Consider the following 24,277-nt stretch of genomic DNA (forward strand, 5'->3'; position numbering starts at 1 on the left):
ACACAGCTCACGCTGGCTTGCTCGCTACCGTTGCAAAATCTCTGGCTGTGTTAGTAGACGTGTTCTCGCACGTTACCGCTCCCAGAAGAAAAGGTACCAGGTAGATGAATGGCTGTTTAAACATCCCATTAAATCTCCCTTTATTGTGCAGAATCTGTACCAAGCGAGTCACATGTAATGCTGTGTATAACAGTGTGATAGTGGGATCTAAAGTGATTGGAAGGTTCAGGACTGGAACCTGACCTTCTAAGGGGTTAGTGGCACTACCTTTGGCATTGTTTTCACCCTTTCATTCCGAGAAGGATTCCACTTCATGGACAGTATATGTTTAAAAACATTTTTATTTTTTATCAAAACAAAATGGTCAAATATTGCCTTTTCTCCCCCTCACAACTGTTTCCCACATGGTGGATTAGTTTTCTGGGTATAAGCACATTGTTTGGGATTTTTTGATTTTTGAAAAAAAAGTTGTCATTATTACGGTCCATTGAGTCAACCCCTGACCGGAGACTGCTAGAACAAATAGTTTTGGAAGCGGCTTGCCCCTGCCTCCTTCCCAGGGCTGAGAGGGGGAGGGATTGGCCCCAAATCACTTAGCTGGCTTTGTGCTTAAGGCAGGACTATAACTCCCAGTCCCCTGGTTCCAACCCAACAAATCCAAACCTGGAAATCTTGCCCTGCGTATGGGAGAAAGGCTACTCCATGACACCTCAGGTTGCTATCTGACTTCTGCCAACCCAAGAGGAAATTCTCTTTTGTCAAAAAAATGTTCCATTTTTGTGGTCCATTTTCCTTTGCCTACAGAACAGGCTAGCTGACTTTTCCAGGCAAGAAAAGCTGAATCACACAAACAATTACAAAGTAATCAGATTTAACAATGGGTGATTCTACTCCGAGAAAGGTATTTTCACCACAAATTGTTAGTGGCTTAATTTTGTCCTACAGGAAAAGCCCTTCCAGAGGAACCCAGCCTCCTCGTCTTACCATTTTATTTCCAATTAATGGCTTATACAGGAAACCTTTGGAGAATTGCCAGCAAAGAAAAGATCTTCTTCCCACAGCAAATACTTAATGGCCTGCTGGCTTTAAATAGAGAGATGATAGCTGCTAAAAGAGCTCCAAAAATATAGCTGTTCTTTCCCTTTAAAAGTGGTGGTTACTACTACTATCACGTCTGTAATTTGCTTGGGGCAAAGTACTTCCATTTGGCCTGAAAGGATAAGTGAACAATTTAGGTTTTCTTATCCACATTCTTCACACACTAAGCAATTTGAAACGTTTTCACAGATGAGTTATATAAAGAGTAGATTAATAAAGCTTTGGTTCAGCTGGAAATTTAAGTTCTCACACACAGTGCAATAGTCTAGCGTGTAGCAATGATATGTCACGAGTAAACAGGAATCATTGGCTTTAAGATGGTACCCAATTTTAATTCACAGGCTGTTAGTGGGGCAGCGTGTTCCTCACGTCTGAGAGCTTCTGGCTTTGGGCTCTTTGCTTCAGGATCTCCTGCTGCTCTGGGTGGCTTTCGCTAGCTCCCCCCCCCTTCCCCCCACCCCCGTGGCTTAAAGAACACGGGATTCAGTAGCCTGCATCCTTTTGCCCAAGTCTTGAATCACCCAGCCTAGGAGCAGTGCCTTTTTCCTTGGCCACATAAAAGTAAATCTTCCTTGTGAACCCAATGTATGTTTGTGCATGCTTTTGAGTCAGTGTTGACTCCTAGCAACTGTCCGGACAAAGCCCCTGTGGTCGTCTTGGCAAGGTTTTTCGGAAGTGGCTTGTCAGTGCCTCCTTTCCAGGACTGAGACAGCGACTGGCTCATGTCACCCAGCTGGTTTTGTGCCAAAGGCGGGTCTAGAACTTGACAATGTCCCAGTTTTCAACCTGGAGAATTAACCACTTATTCCTGTAACTCCACAGCTGATGGAAGAACAGCAGTGAGCAAAAGGGTTTTCTCGAATATAACCTGAAGCTGTTATTAACCAATAATCCCTATTAAATCTTGAATAATTGCTCTCATATTAACAAATGGCCCAAATCCCACTAAAACGTGCATGATGGTCATCAGGTGCATGTTCCCTCTTAAAAGTGAAACCTGAAACAATCGAGACAGCACTTTTTTCCCATCTTTTATTTCAAAACAAAAATTTGTTCAAAATGAGACCAGTCAGAGCTCCACAGAGGGGGCAATTGTACAGGGTTGAGAGAGAGAGAGAGAAAGAGAGAGAGAGAGAAACAGGCCTGGCGGTATGTAGCATGGAGGATACAAAACAATAGAAACTTCTCAATTAAAAAAACCTGTACAAATAGTCCCTAAGTATATAAATAAAACTAGTCAGTACAATGAATGGAGAGATGGGCAGGAACTTTCCTCTGGTTTGTGGCGAATGGAAGCCTTTAAGAATTCCAGTACCTTCAAAATGGGAGTTCTGAAGGTCTTGAGTAAGAAATGGGATAAAGGCAAACGAGGTTCCATCCTCAGTTGGGTTGACTGCCAAATGTGTTTTAACAAAATACATTTTTACATCCATGACGTGTTTTTTTTCTTAAAGCAAACATTTAGCTAACTTGTTCCCAAGTCGTGAAAAAGTACAAATACACTGAAGCACATGAAATAGCCTGTAGCTTGTTATAGCCATGATCCAGCATGAGAAGGACGTTGCGTAGGGTGGATGCCTATTGCTATTTGTTTAAGGGCAATTTGCTAGAGGACAAGGCATCAGTGCAACCATCACAACCCCCAGGTTAAGGGCATATTGCTCCAGAGGAAAGTGCAGACAAGCTAGAGATTTGTTCAAGACAAGTTAGGCTGAACCTTGTTGCATTGAATCAGAGATCCTAGTTTAAGCTCATCTGCACAGGCCCTTCCTGCTAGGGATGGGAAGACTATGGAAGAACACTAAATAGTCCGCAACCGTACACATTTATTCCACAGCAATAGTCAAAAAGTGGGAGGGGGCTGTTCTGATTTCATTACTTTTTTTTCTTTTTTCTAAGTCACACAGTTTCAAATTATCACCCGCATGGTAAGTTTGGAAGAAGAAAAAAAAACATCGCCTCTTCTGCCCAACCAACCTTTGACCCATCCCAGAGACAGCTGCTCACTGTTCTGTTGGGGCCATCTCTAGAAAACCCAAGTGTGCGGCAAAAATGGAAGCAGGAAATCATAGCACCGAGAGTCTTGGAATATAATTGGCCGGGTACAACTTCTGGTTAACTTACAAGTCGATTTGGAATGGCTGAAGCCCATCCTCTCTGCCGAGCGTGCTGTCTTGCATGCTTGCTTTGGGGGGAGGGGGGGGGTGAAGAGCTGACATTCCTTGGGGACAGGGCTGCCCAGGGTACGTGGGCTACCATTATACAGCTCTTACTGGGAGCAGGTTTGTATCAAGCACGTAATCCTTTTTGGTGGGCTCTAGATCAGCCATCCTGGGCCAAACAAAGGATCCACATAATGTCTTCTTTACAATGAACCAGAGTTTGATCTTTGGAAAAATTTAACAGTATAGTAGCACTAAATATATCTCTACCCCACCCCCTTTTCATCCCCAAAGCTATATTATTCATACATCACCTTATACAATTTTTACAGATGATGAAAAGTCCTCACTCAAAAGTAGTCTTTCCGCTAATTTTGTTAACAGGGTCTGGCTGTTTTTTGTTGTCTGCATACTACCTGACAGTGGTTTTTACAGGAGAAACAGGTATTGGTGGTTTAGAAAGTGTGGTGTGTCTTAGGGCAATGATTCTGTTGTTGAAACCAAAGCCTCGTGAAGACTGTACTTAGCTACTGTAAAACTCTCAGGAGGACGGTAGCCTCTTCTACGCTTTGATACTTCCGAAATTGGGTAATGTCTTGCTTTTGCCAGAAAGCATTAACCACCATTCTCTGTTATAAAACAAAAGTGATGGTGCCCGCTCTCATTCTGGAACCTCCCTTGATCTCCAGTGCAAGCAGTGAAGCCCTAGGAAAACTCGAGAACTGTGGCAAAACAAGGAGAGGGAGAAAGAGGGAAGCAACTTCGTGGTCTTGTCAACTATTGCCCAGTTGGGGACTCACAAGAGAGCCACCAAAATGCTTCTCTAGATAAAACCATTTCTGCTCCATTTTAAATAAACTAATAACATTTTACAAGGAAAATTAGAAAAGCAAAGCAAAAACGAGTACATTGAACATAAACTGTATTAATTAGCAGCAACATAGGGGTCATTTTTCATTCAAACCAACATTTTTCTTCTCTCTTTCCCCCCCCCCCTTCCCAAAAGCAGAGGAGCCTAAAGGTTTTTATCTCTTAAGGATGAGGTGGGGAACGTATCCCTTGGAGAAGGTGCAGTTTGCCGGTTCTGGGTATACAAATGAACTGCGAGTGCATGTGAGGTAGATGTGTAGCTAAGAATGACAAAAACTGGAATTGATGAGCATAAAAATGAAGGGAAGTTCTGAACCGGGTTTCCTCTCTCTCTCTCTCTCTCTCTCTCTCCACCCAACCCCAACCCCCATACACCCCCAACTTCCAAGGAGTTCAGGTTTCAATGCCAGCATGATACAGCTAAAAAATTTGGGGTGATGGTGCTCGCTTTCTAAAGTATCCGCATTGGAAAGGGACATAAGATGTGAGACGCTCGCCTTATTAGCCTTGGGAGGCAGCCTGCTGCATTCTCCTCCAGTGTGGCGGGTGGAAAGATGGGTAAAGGCTGGGTTAGGGGGAGCTGGAATAAGGAGCAGCAGCCAGGTAGAAAGGAAGGACAAGACTACAGCATCCTTGCTTTGAAAACCGACACGGAGAAAGGCTGAACTAGGACTGGGCATTTATAAAGTGCAGGGACTGGTTTCCCCCGCTGTCAGAATGGAACAGGGGAAATCAAGGCACAAGATAAAAAAAAATACCAGCAGCTCAGAGGTGCGGGCTCCAAAGGTCCCAGCTGCTTGTGTTTGGTCCCTGCACGAAGCATGCAGGCTTCCATATCATGAAGCAAGGGATGGTTTTATGTGTAGTAAAGCATTGTAACAGTGATCTTCCCAGCCCGCAGGTGGGTTGTAGCTGGGGACTTGACTTGCAGTCTGCCAGGAAACTGGAACCTTCCTGTAAGCTTTCAGCAGACACCATGAGATGGGGCTGGAGCAGAAAGGCTGCCATCCAAGGTGCCCTCTGCAGCCTACCGACGTTGAAAGAAGAGCCTAGCATTTCTCATCACCCACTCTGCATACGTTCCGTGTGGATAAGATGGAATAAACAAAATAATACAATGTTACTGCCCCAAAGCACATATCTAGTAAGATTGCACAGGAGCATCTTGAGTGTGCAAATAGCACCTGCCCTCAACTCTTTTAACCCCCTGCATCTTTGCCTGGGATAACACACTTGTCCTCTTCAGCTGGCCTGGGTTCCTAGATAAAAATCCGGCTGCTTTAAAGAGTTGCAGAGAGATGCTATGTCTGTGCACTCTTGCATTCCAAAGGACCTGCTTGAAACTAGACCCAGAGTGCTACACAAACCTAGTGTCTAGCGTGGATGAAAGGGTTGTGAGGCAGTGGTCCAGGAAGAGGAATGAGAATAGAGCTGAGGCTTAAAAGGAATCTTTGCTAGGGCAAAATGTGTGGGAAAGAATACATGTCTGCATGTGTATTTCTCTTCTGTCAGCTTACATTCACTCTTGCATCCATCCATCTCTAGCTTTGATCTTCTTCAATCTTAGCCATAGCAGACTTCCTCCAAAACGTTTTAAATCTACAGCTGTCCTCTTTTCCAAACTCTCAGCAATCTGTCTCTTGGCATGCACACCACACACTGGCCACTGCTACTCTATCTCAACCTCTCTTTTACCATTGTCCCAAAAGCCTCAATGCCTTTGGGTGGCAATTCCCGGGTGCCAATTGTACTGTAGATTCAGGTCTGCTTTTGTTTCTAATATGCTGTGGGATCACTTAAGATTCCTAGGGAGTCGCATTTGGTAGACCACGCCGAGTCCGTTTCTATTTACAGTCCAGCACCCTCTTCATCCTCAGAACTGGCTTTGAAACACTGCTCCCTACATTTCCCCCCATCCTATAGCTTGGACTTTGGCTCTGCCAAATGCTACCTCCTATTCCACATTCCAGATGACCAACGGTGAGCCAGCCTAATCCCTGGTTCTACAAGAGAAAGACCCAGCAACGCTTAAAAAGAAGAAACAGCTTTCAGAGATCAGAAGAAAAAAAGAGGAAAGTGGGCTTTCATCTTCATTTAGAAATGAATACTGCAATTTGGACAAGTGGGCGTGCTCCGATTCTGTCTTACGGGTTCAAGATTAGGTGAGCAGGATACACGCAGACTGGACCACAAGTGTATTGCCCCCTTGCCAGAAAACATGCTTTTTGCCACAGACATTTATGGATCCATTAAGCATCATCATAAGGTAGAGGGCTGTGGGATTTTTTTTAGAAAAATAAAATAAATGGATCATATGCCTGAGACAAATGCTGTCAAAGGGACAGCCAACATGTTCTTTCTGGGTGGGAACTTGCTTAGGATAGGCTAGGTATCTAATGGCAGCCGAATACCAAATGCAGAGCTCAGGAAAGCAATCCAGGCAGGCTGAAAGAAGGAACTCTGTTCCAAAGCAGTACTTGATCTGGCACTTGATTTTTACAGTGCCATTGGGGGCTTTCAGTGCAGACATTTATTTCTGTGCGCAGATAAGCATCCCAGCAGTTCAATGAGGGTCAGATTAGCATTGCGCTAGAGCAGGAGTGGGGAACCTTGGCTCTTTTATGACTTGGCCATGGCTCAGGAATTCTGGGAGTTGAAGTCCACAAGTCATAAAAGAGCCAAGGTTCCCCACTCCTGCTCTAGCGCAATGCTAATCTGACCCTCACTGAACTGCTGGGATGCTTATGCTGGCTCAGGAATTCTGGGAATTGAAGTCCACAAGTCATAAAAGAGCCAAGGTTCCCCACCCCTGCACTAGAGGGTCAGAAATATTGGAGGCAGTTTAAGGTTTCACTACGGCTACAAAATACACATTTGCTTAAAAGTCAGTTTCCTGAATTTATGGGAATTTTCTTCTTGGTGAGGACTGCTCTCTTAATCATAATTGAATTTTACTGAGTTGTAATCCTGAATTTCTTTGCTCCCCCCCACCCCCAAGTGCTGGTGGTAAGAAACAAAATTTAGAAAGCTAGGATACTTCTCATTTCATACACGGGGCAAAATAAACTTGATAGCTAATTAACTAAACTCCTTTGATCTCCCAAATTAGCTTGGGTTCAAAGAAAATTTCCCTTAGACTGCAGCATAGAGCTTTGGGAGAGGTGCCTTCGGAGGGCTGCTGTGTTTCACAACTTGAAAACAATGACAAACCAAGTCTAAAGGTCTGTTTTAAAGTCCTGATTTGCTAATTTTATTTACTTATTAATCAATTATCTTAATGATCTTTTTATATATAATTTAATTAATTTTAATATGTTCCTACTATTTAAGGAAACGGTAACCCTGATTTTAATGATTACACTTGAAAGGCTGGAAAGCTAACTCATGTTTTCATTACCTGCTTTGAATTTACACTAAAGGCAACATAACACAGTTAAGCCGAATCCTTGGTGTTTATTTTCTAACAGGTTTCTGGGTAAGAGCTTAGGACTAGGGACTTTTTAATTTTATTTTGTGATTACTGCTACATTTTAAAATGGCCTCACTCTAAAGGCTCTACAAGCACAGACTAAATTTTAATTTAATCCTATCGAGATTCTTAGTTGCCATCATCAAATGCCTAAATATCTAGCATATTTCCCACTCCAATCTAAAATAGCTATGGGCAGGGGTGCTTGGAGGTGATTGAATTTAAGTCTATTAACACAAACCAGGAGAATCTTAATTGTAAACTCAACCATTTGTAGGAATCAAACTAAAGGATGAGGAGACCCCTGTAGACAATATCCCCTTCATTTTATCTTTTTTAAAAAAACACGGGTTTCACTAACCACCCACGGTTAGTTGTTTTAGTAAGATCTTGTGGGGGATTTGAAAAAGCAGCTATAAATCCTAATGTAACAAAAAAATTGGCAGCATGAATCCTATCAAAACAAGATTTCTACAGATCTCACTCACTCACTCTAAGAAAGCGTCCCAAGAAAATTTCAAAGGATGCCTTGCCTCAACCTGGTGTCTTCCAGATGTGAAGCTATGCTTTAACCCACATGGATTTTTTTAAGAAGAGGTCCTAGGGGGGGGTTAAAAAAAGAAAATTCAAGGTAATGAGTTTCTCTGCTATATCCTTTCTAAAAGCTGCTCAAAAAAAAGGGGTGGGGGAAGGCAGGAGAGTGGCCTTTTAAGGACCAGGTGTACCCCGATGTAGTCTGAGGTTGCAGCCCATATTTGGAGCACATCTGGAATCAATTCCTCAAGTAGAATCCTTTTATAGCTTGCATTTGTTCTGGGTGCAGATGTGAGGTGTTTCAAAGTTTCCCTGTAGTTTGGCATGTGAGCACTGCAGGCACGTAAGACAGAGAAGGGTGGGTGGGTATAAACCCCAATCTATCTGGGAAGTTCCTTTATTAGTCCTGCAGGGACTGTGGGCTCCTCTGCCTTTGCCTCCCAAGTAGGGACAGTTGGAGCCAGAATCTCAACTTACTGTTAATTTTTGGGTTTTTTTTTGTTTCTCTAGCCATCCCAACCCACTTTGGGACCCGACTCTGCAAAACTCCATTGGGCTACGGATGAGGCCCATCGAAGGTCACATAACATAAAGATGAAGGCAAGCTTGCATGCCCCAAAAAAGGCACTTCAGTTTCTCTCAGCACTAGGGGGAGGTGTATGGGGGTGGTGGTTATGCCAACCAAGAGGGTCTGGCCAGGCCAGAGAAAGGGGCACCGAATGTAGCCAGCCTTTGGATCCCCTGGGCTCCTGCACTGTCGGTCTTGCCTCTTTCCTGGGGGGCATTACAGTTGTGTCTCCTGTCTGTGGGTCGTCCCTTCTCATGAGCAATGCAGGAAGGTATCTAAACTAGCCTGGCTGAAGGATTATGAGGATGGGGTGAACTGAACCCTCCCCAAACCTCCAATAGGAAGTCAGCCTGCTCCTGCTGGGTCAGGACCATGGTTAAAAAGTGGTCAAGACAACAAAAGGATCCTGAGCAGTGCACAAATCCAATGACACCGGTATATTAATGCCACCTCCTCCAATGCCACCCTACCACAGCTCTTTCTCCCTTCCCTCAAAGACATGGATGGTACACACACAAACCAAGACAGATAGGGACACATGCACACGCACTCTTGCTTTCCTAGACTCACGTGACACCCGTATGGCCTCCGCCATTGCTCCTTCCTGATTGTCAGCTGCATAAGAGCCATTTCTTCAAAGGAAGGGGCCAGCAGGGAGGAGGGGGGAGGAGAGAAAAGGGGGCAAGGTGATCACAGCCCATGAAGGGGGGGGAAAGCAACGGTGGTTGGACAAGAGGATGGAAGGGTCAGCTACATGCCAGCTGGGCTGGGGGTGACTTTATGGTGGAAGTAGAGGATGACTTTTAGCACCATCTGGTTGGGGGGAGAGGGGAAGGGTACATGCAGAGGTGTCTAAAGCACTTCGGGAGGCCCTGCAGGGAAACACAAGGTAGGAAAGGCTGAATTATTGCACATAGTCTCCTCCTATTGCAAATCTCAGGGGGCAGCCAGCAATCAAGGGCTGGGGGAGGAAGGGATAACGTGCATAGTAACTAGGATCTCTGGAGGGGGGGGAGCGGGGAGCTGGAACATCCCCTGCAAGGTGCTCGATGCTCCTTGGTTGCTCGGTTCACAGCAATTGGGACGGGCTTCCTGCAGTCCCCACCAGTCGGAAGGAGAAGCACCTTTTCCCAGCTGAGTTGGTCGAGAACGGCGCCCTGTGGACCTGGGCTTGGCAGGCATGCAGGAACTGGGGGGCGGAAGGGGGGGGCTTACGGCAGCACAGTCCGGACCGCAGGCAGCAGAAGGCACTGTGTGTGTGTGTGTGTTTGTGTATCCTGGGGATGGGGACGGGGCGAAGCACTGCTGCTGGCAACGTGTCCATTCAACGTCCGAGAGTCCAGAGGTGATGACGCATCACTGGCGGCAGATTCCTTAGTCCGTTTATTGTTCCCCTGGTCCAGGGCAAGACGGGGCAGGCGAGGGGGGGGGAGGCCTCCCCATGGAAGCAAAGACAGGTCTGCACAGAAGCTCAAATCAGAGTCCAAAACATCCAGCAAAAAACAGTCCAATTGGACAGAGGGCAGAAAATTGAGGTCTGGCGCAAACTCTGTTTTTCTCTCTCTCTCAGCTGAGGCAAAATTTATGCCAAAAAAAAAAAAATTAAGTTCATCGGATGCCTCCAGCCGCATCATTTCATTCCAACTTGACAAGCATTAAGCGAACCCCTCTTGCTGCCGCCAAAGTTCAACTTTTTTTTTAAGATTTCCTTTTTTCTGAATTTTTTTTGTAAATTTCCTCTTTTTTATTTTTTTGTAAATTTGTCTTTTTTAGAAAAAAAATACCCTCTTGAAATAATAAAATAATCCTTTCAAAGCAAAATTCCCTCCCCACTCCCACCCCAAGGAAGAAGAAGAAGAAGAAGAAAAAAAAAAACTCCGCACTGATTTTTATCCTACAGCTGCGAGGTGGGGCTTTTCATTTTTTTTTTCCTTATAAAACAACAACAAAAAAAATATTCAAACACTTTTGCATATTTGTCCTTTAAAAAATCTTTTACATGACCAAAGAAAACGAAATGAATTCAAAGGAGCAAAAAAACCTTCCTCCCAGAGGTACCAAACCAGCTTCCAAAAGAAGGGGGGGGAAAATTCATTTTCTTCTCTGGGGAATTCTGGGGCATCCAAAGCGTTTGACTTTGCTGTTATCAAGAAAATAAACACGCACGCACACACGCACGCACACGCGCACACATACACACACAAATGTTCTCGTATTAAAATAGTCCTTAGTCCATCTGTACATCTAAGGGTTGAGGGCATTTTCTTTTTTTTGTACCCCCATTCTGACCTCCTTTGGTTCCTCGGTGACAAAAGTCTATTGCGGTTATTTCCTTTTTTTAAAAAAACAAAACAACCTTTTTCTTTGCCAAAAAGAAAAAGAAGAAAAAAGAAACAAAAACAAAAATGGTTCCAACATCTTCTAAACGCAGCACAAAATTTTAACAACAACAACAACAAAAAAAAAAAGAACGCGTTGTCTCCCTCGAAGTGATTGCTCAGAGTTGAGCTGCTCGGTGGCACTAAAGGGATGAAAAATGGAGGGAATTACGAAAGCAGACAACAAAGACCTCTGTGGAGGTAGTGTGTGTGGCACACAAAGTAGTAAGCAAGAAGAGAAACTGTCTCAGTCCCAAGCCTTCCACCTTCAGCCTCTCCCCACCCTCACAACTTTTGGCAACCGCCCTGGTGACCAATGTGCTAGGAAGCATTTGAAGAATCGATCTGAGCACACGCAAGCTTCTCAGCCACTTGGCCTCAACCTTCAGCTGCTTGCCTATGTGGGAGAAGGCCTTTGGGCTGAAGGGTTAGGTCTGAATTAGTTAGGGCAACTCCACACTGAAGAGTTGCTGCAGGAAGCCTTGCCCTGCGTTTCCTGCAGCGAACGAAGGAGACGCCGCTCTGAGACACAGAACATGGGCCTCTTTCAAGTGTTCGCTGCGGGAAATGTGGATGTCACACCAGGAGCTCCTTCAAAAAAGGTCATTCTGAGAGCTGGTCTCAGAATTCCAAGCGAAGAGTCATATTAGCCTGCTTGGGAGAACAAACAAGTGTGTTTTGTGACACCTTGAAGATCAATAGATAATGTAGGTCTCATTGAACATGCAAAAGGTTCAGCAGGGGATCTTCACTTGTCCCTTCTGAAGGTCACACACCCTTCAAGCCCCTGATGAAGAGATCGCTTGGTCACACATTGCCAGGCTAGGCAAAGGGGAGAATCCTTATTAGTCTCATTGACATTCTGCTCTCTGCTCATTCAGTTTGTGGTTGTGCCCAAGGTCCATATCTGAGGGTCCTGATAGAAAAAAACTGAAGCCAACGCAGAAACTGGGCCCGTTCCTGGGACAAGAAGTAGATTCTGCATCCGAGGTCAGTGAGACGTTTGATCCTTCTTCATTCTCGGAACTCAGGAGGTTAGGACAGCCTCCACCAGCCTAGGTGACCTCGAGATGTGAAGACTTCAACTCCCAGAATGCCCCAGTCACCACGGCTACTGCTATAAAATTCTGGGAACAAAGGCCACACACTTGAACAATGTCCAGCTCATTGCAGAAATGCTCTGTGGAACATGATGTGGAGACTGACGTCTAGCCTCTTGGCTTCCTTTTTCCTTATTTAGGAGTAACAGAGTAGTTCGGCCTCCTGTCTGTCCTTAAAAGCATCTCAAAACCCTTTTTTATTCCTCTTTTGAATTAAGCAGCAGGAAGACGCACAGGGCTCCACTACAAGCCTTGCGGTTGGCAACTCTCTTTTCTTCTTTTTAGAAATTAAACCCTGCTTAAGCACAAGTCCACAAACCGGTTTCCTGCAGTTACTTAAATCACATGGGATGGGTTTTGATTTTGGGGAGGGGAGTGTTGTTTAATTTCCAAGCCACGTTTGCTGCCCCTCCACAATAAAGAACAGGGTGGGGAGGACCCTGGATCTCATTTTCCAATTGGCCATGACTGAATGCTGTAACAAGTCTCTCTCTCTCTCTCTCTCACACACACACACACACCATGACTCATTCACAGTTCTAGTCAGTGGCCCAGTTCTCAAGTGCCATGCTGACCTCCTTTAAGGAAGTTTCCTGGCATGTGGATAAGACAAACAGAGCAAAATCCAGGTTTCTGGACTTGCTGGAGAAAATACCTTCAATGGACTCCTAACTCTTGCTTTCTCTTATCTTTCTTTCTCTTGCACCTCTCTTCCTCCTTTGGGGAGGAGATAAAAGGGGGTGAATCTACCCAGATTGCTCAAATGACTCGTGTGGTCATGGGCCATTGCCCAAGGCCCCCAGGCACGAGCTCAGAACTGGCAAAGGATCAAGTGAATGAAAATGGAGCTATCTCTGGGAGAAGACGACTAATTTACACACACACACACACACGTTTTCATAGATTTTCACGGGTACAGGTATGTAGGTCTTGGCGTATTCGGGTCTTTTCCTGTGTAAGATTGAGTGTGTCAAGCACGAAGGCGAAGACACCAGCCTAAAGATGACGAGTGGGACCTCGTCGAAACGTCGCCAAGACACACTCAATCTTACACGGGAAAAGACCCGAATACGCCAAGACCTACATATCTGTACCCGTGAAAATCTACAAAAACATATATATATATATATATATACATACATACATACATATACATATACACAGGGCTTTTTTTGTCATAGAATGCTCAGAATGGATCCAGCACCTTTTTTGGATGGAACCTTGTTAGGCAAGGCGGGTTGTATGACGTGTGAGTTCCGGCACCTTTTTCTTTTACAAAAAAAGCACTGCATATACATATACATATACATATACATATACATATACATATACATATACATATACATATACATATACATATACATATACATATACATATACATATACATATACATATACATATACATATACATATACATATACATATATGCCAGTCCCCCACACACACACTCCTGTCCTTACCTGTTGTTACTTGTTGTACTGATACGAGTAGGCAGCATGATCCGATGGAGACTCCACTGTCACGTGGCTCTGCTGGCCACTGTTCTCCTGTGACAAAATACCCATTGGGGGAATTGGGATGGTAGCCGTTATCTTCCCCCAACCTCTCAGCCCCACTAAGATGAGCAAGATCAAATCGCCATGTGGCTTGGTAGGGAATCAGACCTCTCCCCTTCCCTCGTTAAGAGCTCAGCAACTGGCCACGTGCCTTTTCTACCAGCAGCAAAGTGGTCTCCAGAGGCTCCTCGTCTTACCCACCACACAGACTCAGATCCCCAACCCTGTGATGGGAGCCGGATGCCTTCCCCATGCTGGTTTTTATGCTCGGCATTGAAAGACTCTTATGTGGCTGGGAAGAAAAAGCATTCAAGGGCTTCTGTTGGGAGACACCAGTGTGTAGAAGAAAGAGCTCATTTCGGAATAGGACCTATTAAAGATTATGGCTAATCAACTTCCCAGAGTAATTTAAGCTAGTTTGGGAAACATCATTACCCGAAGCATGTATGCCATAGCTCCTAAAGACAATTTGTGTGTGTGTGTGTGTGTGTGTGTGTGTGAAGAAAAGTTCACAAAAGTAATGGCAAGGGTGGCAGTGGAATATGGAATCCTCTTCCATCTATGGGATGCCATTTCCAAAATCTATAAAGCATGCTCTGGATTTCCACCCACCAGCTTACCCTCAGTTAACCTGCTCCTTTTTACTGGAAACACACAAAACCAAAATGTGTATCAGTGCAAGATAAACAATCTCTGCAAAGGTGTGTAGTTTACCCCAGACAATATATAGTCCAGAGGCTGCGTTCACACAACACACCAAATCCCAAACCCAAGTTAATGGGTCACATAATGTGTCACGTGACTCACTCACCCTAAATGGTTTGACGTAAGAGCCAGTTGCTAAGGCAAAGGTTGAGACCCTGGGAGAAAACAAGCCACACATTTCCCATCCCCATTTTAGCTTACTCAAAGTTGTTATGTGAACTCAGCATGCGGGGTTTTTTTTTTGTTGCTGTGGTTTCAAGGCATAAATCTGTACCAAGGAAGCATTCCTAATTTAAGCAGGAAGGGGAAAAGGGCCTCTTACCTCAACCGCGACACTAGAGGAAGGCACCGGTGTATACTGGGGAATATAGGCTCCTTGCATAGCTGCTGCCGCTGGCATATACTGGTAAGAAGGAGAGAAAATGTCAAGAGGCCAGAGCAGGACTGGGTCTCAGCCCCACAAAAAAAGGGGAAGGAGGAAAGGGGTCCTTACTGTGCCAGCACCGCTGAGGGACAGATGGCCCAGCTGTTGGGTGAGAGGCCCCATCATGGAAGTGGGCTGGATGGAAATGGCGTGGTCCATGGCAGGTGTCAGCACCGTCCCCTGCTTGGGAACAAAACACATAATAAAAGAGGGCACCGTCTGAGACAAAATGGAAAGCAATGAAGGGATGAGTCTAGAAACGTCCTAAGAACAATGTGCATTATTACCACAGACTCTGGCATGAAAGCACTGCATTTCCCAAAAGTTCAAACTGGAGGGTAATTAGAAAAGGGGGGACCTGCTGACCAGCACTCTGGGCCACACAGCGCTTTGAATTAAAAGCAAAGAAGGTCTTCCCAATGAGTAGTAAAGTATATTAGTTGTTAGTTAATACGTAAGTGTTAACACATAAGGATGACACGTAAGTGTTTTTACCCTCCTGGTCCAGGAAGACGAACAAAACAAAAAACAGTACACAGTTTAATCATTTTTCCTGTCGTTTGGACTAGAAAGGGAGAAAGCCCAAACTCTTGCAAAAAAATTTTTTTTAAAAAAACTCAAGTCCAACTTTTACTGTTCCATCTGAATTCACAATTAAAAGGACTAATTAGCACTATGAGAACTTTTGCAACATTTTCCTTAATGGAGGATTCCAGGTAGGCAGGCAGGCAGGCAGGTAGGTAGGTAGGCAGGCAGGCAGGTAGGCAGAAATAGCTCTCACCGTGGGCTGCATGAGGTATGACTGATGGTGCATCCAAGATGGACTGTGGACCTAGAATAAGGCAGCATGTTTTATACATGGTATCTTAACAAAACAGTCCTAAAAGGTAGATTGATTGAGCTAGTCAACCCCGTCACGAAGCAGGCTGAGAAACAATATCCAAGTAGTGCAGATAAGATTTCAACCAAGGACTTCTGGTTCACAGCTCACACCCTTGTAGACTTTTCCGCTTAACCTGGCTTGCCCCCACTCTGGGTTCCTTCCTAAAAAGTGGATTTGGAACTACAACTCCCATAATCTTTGAACATGGAAGGCCACTTTAAAGGCAGACCTTCCCCATCACACACAAAGTCAACGAACGGGGTTTTTTACAAGTAGCAGGGATAGCTATATTTTCTCTCGTTAAAGTACTTTTCATCTAGACAAGGTGACTTCTGCTAGCTGAATAGGAGGTACAACAGGAAAGTTAACCAGAATTACCTTCCATTTGTTCTAAAAATCAGACATGTGTTCTCATTTTTTTCCCCCCTGCTGGGGAAACACAAGGGGTTGAATAAATGCATCACAATACCATCACATCATTTCTTGCCATTTCTGACTTGTTCTTAGTAACCCAAGCCTTGTTAATCACGGAATCCTGTGATTGTGTTTGGCCAACACGTAGAACTGAAGAAGAAAAACAAAGGCTGCCTCCTTCTCCTCCCCATTCTGAGCACAGCCATTTCCAAGCTCTCATCTGTTGTTGTGACTCAGGCCCAGAGTTTGTGTTCTCCAGTATTAGCTGCCAAAGTAACATACCTGGTAGGAGGAAACAGGTGATGGGAGATAAGGGGAGAGCGCAGTCTGGGCAATCATCCTGTTTGGGCCCAGGCTGTAGGGCGTTGTATAAAACCTGCAGAGAAAATAGGGGGAGCAAAGCTGCCTGTTAGAAGTCTGTCCAAAACTGACGAGAGCGCTCACCAGACCTCTCTTCCCACTGGTTGCCATGCCAGTTTAATTCTGCCAGGCCCCATTTTCTAATAAAAACATTACCCTACCAATAAAAGGGGAAGGCAGAAGAACAAAGACATACCCGTTTTGTAACGCTGATGTAGGGTCATAAGTCAAGGTCATCCCACCCTGCAGGAAACAATAGTTAATTCACATATGGCTCATGCCTCTTCCGGTTCCCCAGTGCACCAGGTTCTCAGCTCAGCGAAGCCGTAGTTTTTATTTCCCCTTTCTGGGAACAAGTTGCAAGCCTTATCCAGGCCAGCAGAGAGGCTGTTCTCTCAACCAGCTTAGAGTGGCATGTCAGTACAGTCGGTCAAGCTGTTAGGGAACTTCTCCTGTCTCTAAGCTTAGACTGCACAACTTGTGGCCGGTTCACAAAATCCAAAGGGAGAGATGGGAAACCAGTTTGCTTAGGAAGTTCCATGCCAGGGATGCAGTTGTATGCAGTGAGGAAATAGCACGCTGACCCACCACGGAGCAGTGGGAGAGATTACGGTTGAAAATGGTAGCAGGAGGCAGGATCCAGACTGCCAAAATCTCTCCAGAGAAAGGAGAGACATTTGAGATTACTCATATGTATTCCAGACAGCTATTTTTTTGTGAGTACACGGCAGAAACCAAGGATTTTGCCACTGCTTGCAATCAGCTGGGAGTCGTGGGATTCCAGGTAGTCCTCGAATTATGAGCACAATTTAGCCCAAAGTTTCTGTTGCTAAGTGAGACAGTTGGGAAGTGAGTTTTGCCCCATTTTATTACTTTCCTGCCTCGGTGGTTAAGTGAATCACTGCAGTTGTTAAGTTAGTAACATGGCTGTTAAGTGTCTGCCTCATTGACTTTGCTTTTTCAGAAGATCACCAAAGGGGATCACGTGACCCCAGGAATTGCAACCGTCATAAATGTGAGCCAGTTGCTGAGCATCCCAACTTTAATCACGTGACCAAGGGGATGCTACGATGCTCGTAAGTGTGAAAAACAGTCCTAAGTCACTTTTTTGAGTGCTTTTGTAACTTCGAACTGTCACTAAACAAATGGTTGTAAGTTGAGGACTCTCTGTACATGAGCCAGAGACATTACTGAAGCATTTCCTGAACTCAAGGTTCAACAAAACCTCACTTCTTAAAGTGAGGTATTTTTAAAGATTGAAAATCTTCAGAACCACAAGTTTTATTGTATTCACTGGAAAAGGGTTTTGTTCTTCAATTTTCATTCTTTTCTTTAGGAAAAATCATGAATTTAAGATTTTGTAGAAACTTTTTTAAAAAAATATATAGCAAAAAGTGATTAGAGTGCTGGGTTCTAGAAATTTTCAAATAGATTAAATGTTTAGAGGAACTTGAATTAAAACTTTGAAATTAATTAAAAGGATTTTTCCCATGAGAAACATTCAGTATTTATATTTGAAAACAATAATTGATGACTTTGAAGGCACAAGAAGGAAATGAATGTATCAAGAGATTTATTGAGTGAGGTATATGACTTTCTGGGGCAAAACATAATTTTAAATTTAGTTGCCAGGATAAGATAAATTGGATGGCATTGTGGAAGAGAAACAGATTTTATTGAATAAAGTTGAAATTGATTTAAATGCAGATTTAAAAATTATAAACAGAGGGAAAAGGTGAATAGTGGAAACCAAAAAAAAAAGAGAGCTGTTGGACATACAAGTGAAACTGGTTGATTGAAGAAAAAAAAAACTTGTAAATAGTAAACCAGAAGAGTGATGTGAATAATCTCTTCATATGGGATTTGCAAAAGGAATTTGTTAAGGTTATCAACAATTTTGTGAGAGGAAACATGGAGAATATGAAGAATGATGTGGATAACCTCTTTATACTGGAGCTACAGAAGGGCTTTGAAAAAGGTGCCAGTGATTTTGTGAGAAGACATAAAGAGAACATGAGAAGAAAACAGATGTTTGGATATTATCTGAGAAGACTAAAGGTTGTTATGAGAAAGGGGAAAGATTACATAGTTGGTTTATTTGACCAAGGTTAAAAGAGACTGATTGCTAATTCTGGTAATGTTTAATAGACTTAAGTGGACTAGAACTGTTTTATGTTTTAAAAGTTTTGTTTATTTACAAACCAGTTTGGTCTAGGCTAGAAAACAGAAGGCCATGAGTTCAAGTCCCAAGTTAGCCATGAAAACCAGCTGGGTGACTTTGGGCCGGTCATTCTCTCTCAGCCCAACCCACCTCACAGGGTTGGTGGTGGGGAAAATAGGAGGAGGAAGATGTGTCGGATAATTTTGCGGCCTTCAGGTATATGTAAAAATAATAAAAGTGGGATATAAATAAATAAATATTTGAAAAAACAATATAGGGGGATTTGTTTAAAGAAAATCAGAAATAATACTCCGGCCCCATGCCATGGAGGGCTTTGAACACCATTACTAGCACCTTGAATCTCACCCGGAAGACAACTGGCAACCAATGCAGCTCACGGAGCAGAGGTGTCACATGGGAGTATCGGGAAACTCCCAACACAACTCTCGCGGCTGCATTCTGTACCAGTTGGAGCCTCCGGGTGGTCCTCAAGGGAAGCCCCATGTAGAGGGCGTTGCAGTAGTCTAGACGAGAGGTCACGAGCGCGTGAGTGACCGTGCATAAATCATCCCGGCTTAGATAGGGCCGCAACTGGCGCACCAGGCGAACCTGGGCGAAAGCCCCCCTAGTCACGGCCACCATGTGATCTTCCAAGGTAAGCCGCGAATCTAGGAGGACTCCCAAGTTGCGAGCCCTATCTACGGGGGGTAATAATTCACCCCCCATAGAAAGAGATGGAATATCCGAATAGACCCGGGATGAAGGTATGCAAAGCCACTCGGTCTTGTCGGGGTTGAGTTGAAGTCTGTTCCTCCCCATCCAGACCCGAACCGCCTCCAGGCAACGGGACATCACGTTGAGGGCATCACTGGGGTGGTTTGGGGTAGAAAGAAAAAGCTGGGTATCATCAGCGTACTGATGATACCCAACTCCAAAGCCACGAATGATCTCACCCAGCGGTTTCATATAGATGTTGAACAGGAGAGGCGAGAGGACCGACCCCTGAGGAACTCCACAAACGAGAGACCTCGCGGTCGACCTCTGCCCTCCTGTCAACACCGACTGCGAGCGTCCCTGGAGATAGGAGGAGAACCACTGTAAAACCGTGCCTCCCACTCCCAATCCCCTGAGACGCCGCAGCAGGATACCATGGTCGATGGTATCGAAAGCCGCTGAGAGGTCCAATAGGACTAGAACAGAGGAATGACCCCTGTCCCGAGCCCTCCAGAGATCATTCACCAGCGCGACCAATGCCGTCTCCGTGCTGTACCCGGGCCTGAAACCCGATTGGTATGGGTCTAGATAATCCGCTTCATCCAGGACCAAAGGGAGCTGATGCGCCACCACACTCTCAACAACCTTCGCAAGAAAGCGAAGGTTGGAGACCGGACGAAAGTTGTTCAATACAGCTGGGTCCAAGGCAGGCTTCTTGAGGAGGGGCCTCACCACCGCCTCTTTCAAGACGGCAGGGAAGCTACCCTCACTCAAAGAAGCTGATATAACTGCCTGGAACCAGCTGCGTGTCCTCTCCCGGGCTGCATAAATCAGCCAGGAAGGGCACGGGTCCAATAAACATGTGGTGGAGCTCAGTCTCCCCATAATCCTGTCCACTTCCTCCGGAGTCACAGAATCAAACTCCTCCCAAGTGATATCGACAAGACCACCCGCGTCCTGATCGCCAGACTCTGCCCAGTCGGAGTCCAGACCGGTCCGAATCCGAGTGATTTTGTCCGACAGATAATTGTTAAACTCCTCGGCACGACCCTGCAAGGGTTCCTCCCTCACCTCCTGATTAAGGAGGGAGCGAGTCACCCTAAACAGAGCGGCCGGGCGATTATCTGCGGACGCGATAAGGGTAGCGAAGTGATTAGACCTCGCCACCCTTATCGCAGCGAGATAAGACCTAATATGGGTTCTTAGTCGCAATCGGTCGGATTCGGATCGGCTGGACCTCCAACCGCTCTCTAGGCCCCGTCTCCGGCGCTTCATCTCCCGGAGCTCCGCGGAGAACCATGGAGCTCGACGGGATCTGCATCGGGTCAGGGGCCGCAAGGGTACAACTCGGTCAAGAGCCTCAGTGGCTGCCCTTTCCCAAGCTTCCACTAAGGCATCTGCCGAGCTGTGAGTGGGGGAGGCAGGTGGGGACCCCAGCGCTGCCTGGAATCTCGCGGAATCCATTAAGCGTCTGGGGCGGTACCATCTAACTGGTTCCACACACCCACGGCGGGGGGTGGCAAAACGGAAGACCAGCCGCAGGAGATGATGATCGGTCCATGACAGGGGCATAATAATTGGGGAGCCCCCACCAAGATCATCTAACCACCGCCCAGATAAGAAAACTAGGTCAAGGGTGTGGCCTCCCTCATGAGTCGGTCCTGAAATTACTTGCGTCAGGTCCATGGCCGTCATGGAAGCCATGAACTCCCGAGCCAACTCAGATGATCCTCCCAGAGATGGTAGATTGAAGTCCCCCAAAACTATAAGTTTCGGGAACTCAACCACCAACCCAGAGAGGACATCGAGAAGCTCAGGCAGGGCTGCTGCTGCGTGACTAGGCGAAAGGTACACCAGCAGCAAGCCCAACTGCGCACCAGGGCCGCATCTCAAGAAGAGAGACTCACAACCGACTATCTGCGGAACGGTGGCCTCCCGCGGAGCTAAGGTCTCCCTCATAACAACAGCCACTCCCCCACCCCTACCCTGAGCCCGAGGCCGGTGTAGCACCCGGAAACCTGGTGGGCAGAGATCAGCCAGAGGAATACCGCCCTCTGGGCCCAACCAAGTCTCCGTGATGCAAGCCAGGTCCGCCTGCTCACCCTCGACCAAGTCACGGACGAGAGGAGCTTTATTAACGACAGACCTGGCATTCAGGTACACCAGCCGGAGCTCAGGAGGCTGCACATCCTCACTCCCGGGACCTCGGGGTAGAACAAGAGGGTCGGAATGCCTCACCGCTTGCAAGTAGCGGAGAGGCCTTCCCTGGAGTCGATACGGCCCTCTGTTCCTGCACCTGCTGCCATTCCCTAATTTATAATAGTTATGTTGCTACTTCTTAAATCCTAATGGACTTTTACTGACGGAAATGGAGCGATGCGGTTTTAAAGATTTGTTGATAGAGAACGGGATGGGATATGGGATGAAGAAATGATCGGTTGTATTTTAAGAGAGAGAGAAAAGTTGTTTATGTTAACTATACTTGCTGGGCTTTTTTAATCTTTTGTTGTTTGCATTAGTTTTATTTCTACAATGCAATTCTTAATAAAAATTATTGCAAAAAAGGAAGTTCCATGCTAGGAGCGAACATGACAAACTTTTTATCAAGTTCTCGTTAGGCCACCATATATGACCAAAGAGTGTTCTGTGTCTGTTGAAGCCCTCTAATCTCCTGCTGACCCTCACGCTTACCGTGTCACTTTCCCTTGGCCAGGCTCGTCCATTTTGCACATATTTGCCCTGATTCTGGCGCTTCTTCTGGCCACCATCAGCAAACTTGCAAAGCAGCGGATCTGGAGGAGCTGCAGAAAAAAAATAAACCTGGGATTAGACTTGGGACTTTTGTTGTAACAGATCTGGAGGCTCCTAGTTTGAATGATATTCCTAGGGCTCTGTATTCTCTCAGTGCAAAGCAATGAATCTAAACATAAACCTTCTCTTCACAGCTGACTTGATACACTGAATTCCACTCGACACACTGTTCCGTCTCTGGTGCACTCATTAACAAGAGGCTACTTTGCTTTGTAGCAGTAACTGTTAACATCAACCTGAAGATCCAAAATGGACAGCCATGGCTGATCACATTGGACACAGCGCTGCTCACCCTTCCTGGTTAGAACAAAGAACGAAACCTCCTGCCATTGTTCGCGATCCAGCCGTGCCCAGGGGAAGTCAGAAGAGCTAGTTAGCATCAATTCTGTGACTTTTGTGAGACCATCTGCAGACTTTTATTTTCACATTAGTGCTAGGCATATTAGCATTCTGTCGGGAATGCAACAGCCTCCATCCACAGTGTGTGTGGCCCAGGCAGCTTTCCATTTAAAGACTTGCAGACTTCAGTGTCATGCTACTGTTTTCCTTGAACGCTTGTGGTTAACCTTCCTTTTTGTTGCCAAGCAACTACTCTCTTCTCCCACAACTGGGAGAGTGTACAGAGCTACATAGCATTCTGAATTACTACCACATGAGCAGCACTTACGTACAAGAGGATACTCTAGTCCTACCTCCCTCCACTGGGCCCTTGGCCCACTAGTCAGAAGGGCCAGCTGATACATGCACCAAAACCAAGGAGCCGCTAATTGTGAGTTATTGGGGGTGGGGGGTGGGGAGGGCACAAGGTATGGCCACTTTGAAAAAGCAGATTATAAAAATAGCTTGTCAGAAAGAACGCCAAAAAATAATAATAGTTGGACAGACATGCTTTTTTATGCCCCAATCATATATGCTTCCTCTGAGTGGAGTGGTTGTGATCCCTCTCCCCAAGCTCGGGTTTCGTTATGCAGCCTAGTTTTATCGCAGCCTGCACTGGAGAGTCTGCAGCTGAAGCCATTGCAGCATTGGATGTGTATCATGGACTCGATCAAGCAAATAATAATGATAATAATAATAATAATAATAATAATAATAATAATAATAATAATAATAATAATAATAATAATAATAATAATAATAATAAGAAGAAGAAGAAGAAGAAGAAGAAGAAGAAGAAGAAGAAGAAGAAGAAGAAGAAGAAGAAGAAGAAGAAGTTGGAGGGTAGGCAACCTCGGCTCTTTTATGACTCATGGACTTCAACTCCCAGAATTCCTGAGTCAGATATGCTGACTCAGGAATTCTGGGAGTTGAAGTCCATGAGTCATAAAAGAGCCGAGGTTGCCTACCCCTGCCCTATACCATTTCAGGCAAATGGCTGTCCAGTCTCTTCTTAAAAACTTCCAGTGTTGGAGCATTCACTGCTTCTGGAGGCAGGTTGTTCCACCGATTAATTGTTCTGACTGTCAGGAAGCTTGTCCTTAGTTCTAGGTTGCTTCTCTCCTTGAATAGTTTCTATCCGTTGCTTCTTGTCCTGCCTTCAGGTGCTTTGGAGAATAGCTTGACTCCCTCTTCTTTGTGGCAGCCCCTGAGATATTGGAACACTGCTATCATGTCACCCCTCGTCCTTCTCTTCATTAAACTACACATACCCAATTCCAGCAACCGTTCCCTATATGCCTCCAGTCCCCCAATCATCTTTGTTGCTCTTCTCTGTACTCTTTCTAGAGTCTCGACATCTTTTTTACATCGTGGTGACCAAAACTGGATGCAGTATTCCAAGTGTGGCCTTACCAAGGCACTGTAAAGTGGTCTTGAGTCTATCCCTCTGTTAATGCAGCCTAGCACTGTGTTGGCTTTTTTGGCAGCTGCAGCACACTGCTGACTCATATTGAAGTGATTCTCTGACACAAATATTGTTTAGGTGATTTGGGGACAGTCATCTTCTCTCAACATAATCCATCTTTATTGTTGTGGGAATTAAATTAAGGTCAGTCTTCATCTAAGCTCCTGGAGTGTTCAGACAAAATTTGGGACACAAATGCAATAACAGCAGCCTCACCACCACCAAG

General features: G+C 45.3%; 1 protein-coding gene and 1 long non-coding RNA gene across 6 annotated transcripts in view; one reads left to right on the forward strand and one right to left on the reverse strand.

Annotated features, from left to right (window-relative positions):
• Positions 1-2,128: 2,128 nt before the first annotated feature.
• On the forward strand, positions 2,129-22,904 carry LOC308663234. Of its 3 annotated transcripts, none has more exons than XR_014025325.1 (5): positions 2,129-7,351; positions 8,644-8,733; positions 17,487-17,598; positions 18,728-18,899; positions 22,343-22,904. It is a non-coding gene; the product is annotated as an uncharacterized lncRNA (long non-coding RNA). The 3 variants fall into 3 exon arrangements; XR_014025327.1 differs by having other exon boundaries at positions 2,129-6,292; XR_014025326.1 differs by lacking the exon at positions 18,728-18,899.
• The window catches only part of RBMS2 (RNA binding motif single stranded interacting protein 2), a 76,980-nt gene continuing 61,352 nt past the window's right edge, over positions 8,650-24,277 (reverse strand). For 2 of the 3 annotated variants that reach the window (XM_081319498.1, XM_081319496.1), the window contains exons 7-14: positions 22,089-22,198; positions 16,719-16,765; positions 16,445-16,538; positions 15,647-15,697; positions 14,935-15,048; positions 14,764-14,844; positions 13,641-13,727; positions 8,650-11,222 (exon numbers count right to left, since the gene is read on the reverse strand). In XM_081319498.1, coding sequence (XP_081175624.1) covers positions 13,647-13,727; positions 14,764-14,844; positions 14,935-15,048; positions 15,647-15,697; positions 16,445-16,538; positions 16,719-16,765; positions 22,089-22,198 — 578 coding nt within the window. In that variant the 3' untranslated portion in view covers positions 8,650-11,222; positions 13,641-13,646. The remainder of the gene's footprint in view (positions 11,223-13,640; positions 13,728-14,763; positions 14,845-14,934; positions 15,049-15,646; positions 15,698-16,444; positions 16,539-16,718; positions 16,766-22,088; positions 22,199-24,277) is intronic. The other variant, XM_081319497.1, reaches the window with a different exon arrangement.

This window comes from Vipera berus (genome assembly GCF_964194415.1).
Source record: "Vipera berus genome assembly, chromosome: 2".
Lineage (NCBI taxonomy): Eukaryota > Metazoa > Chordata > Lepidosauria > Squamata > Viperidae > Vipera > Vipera berus.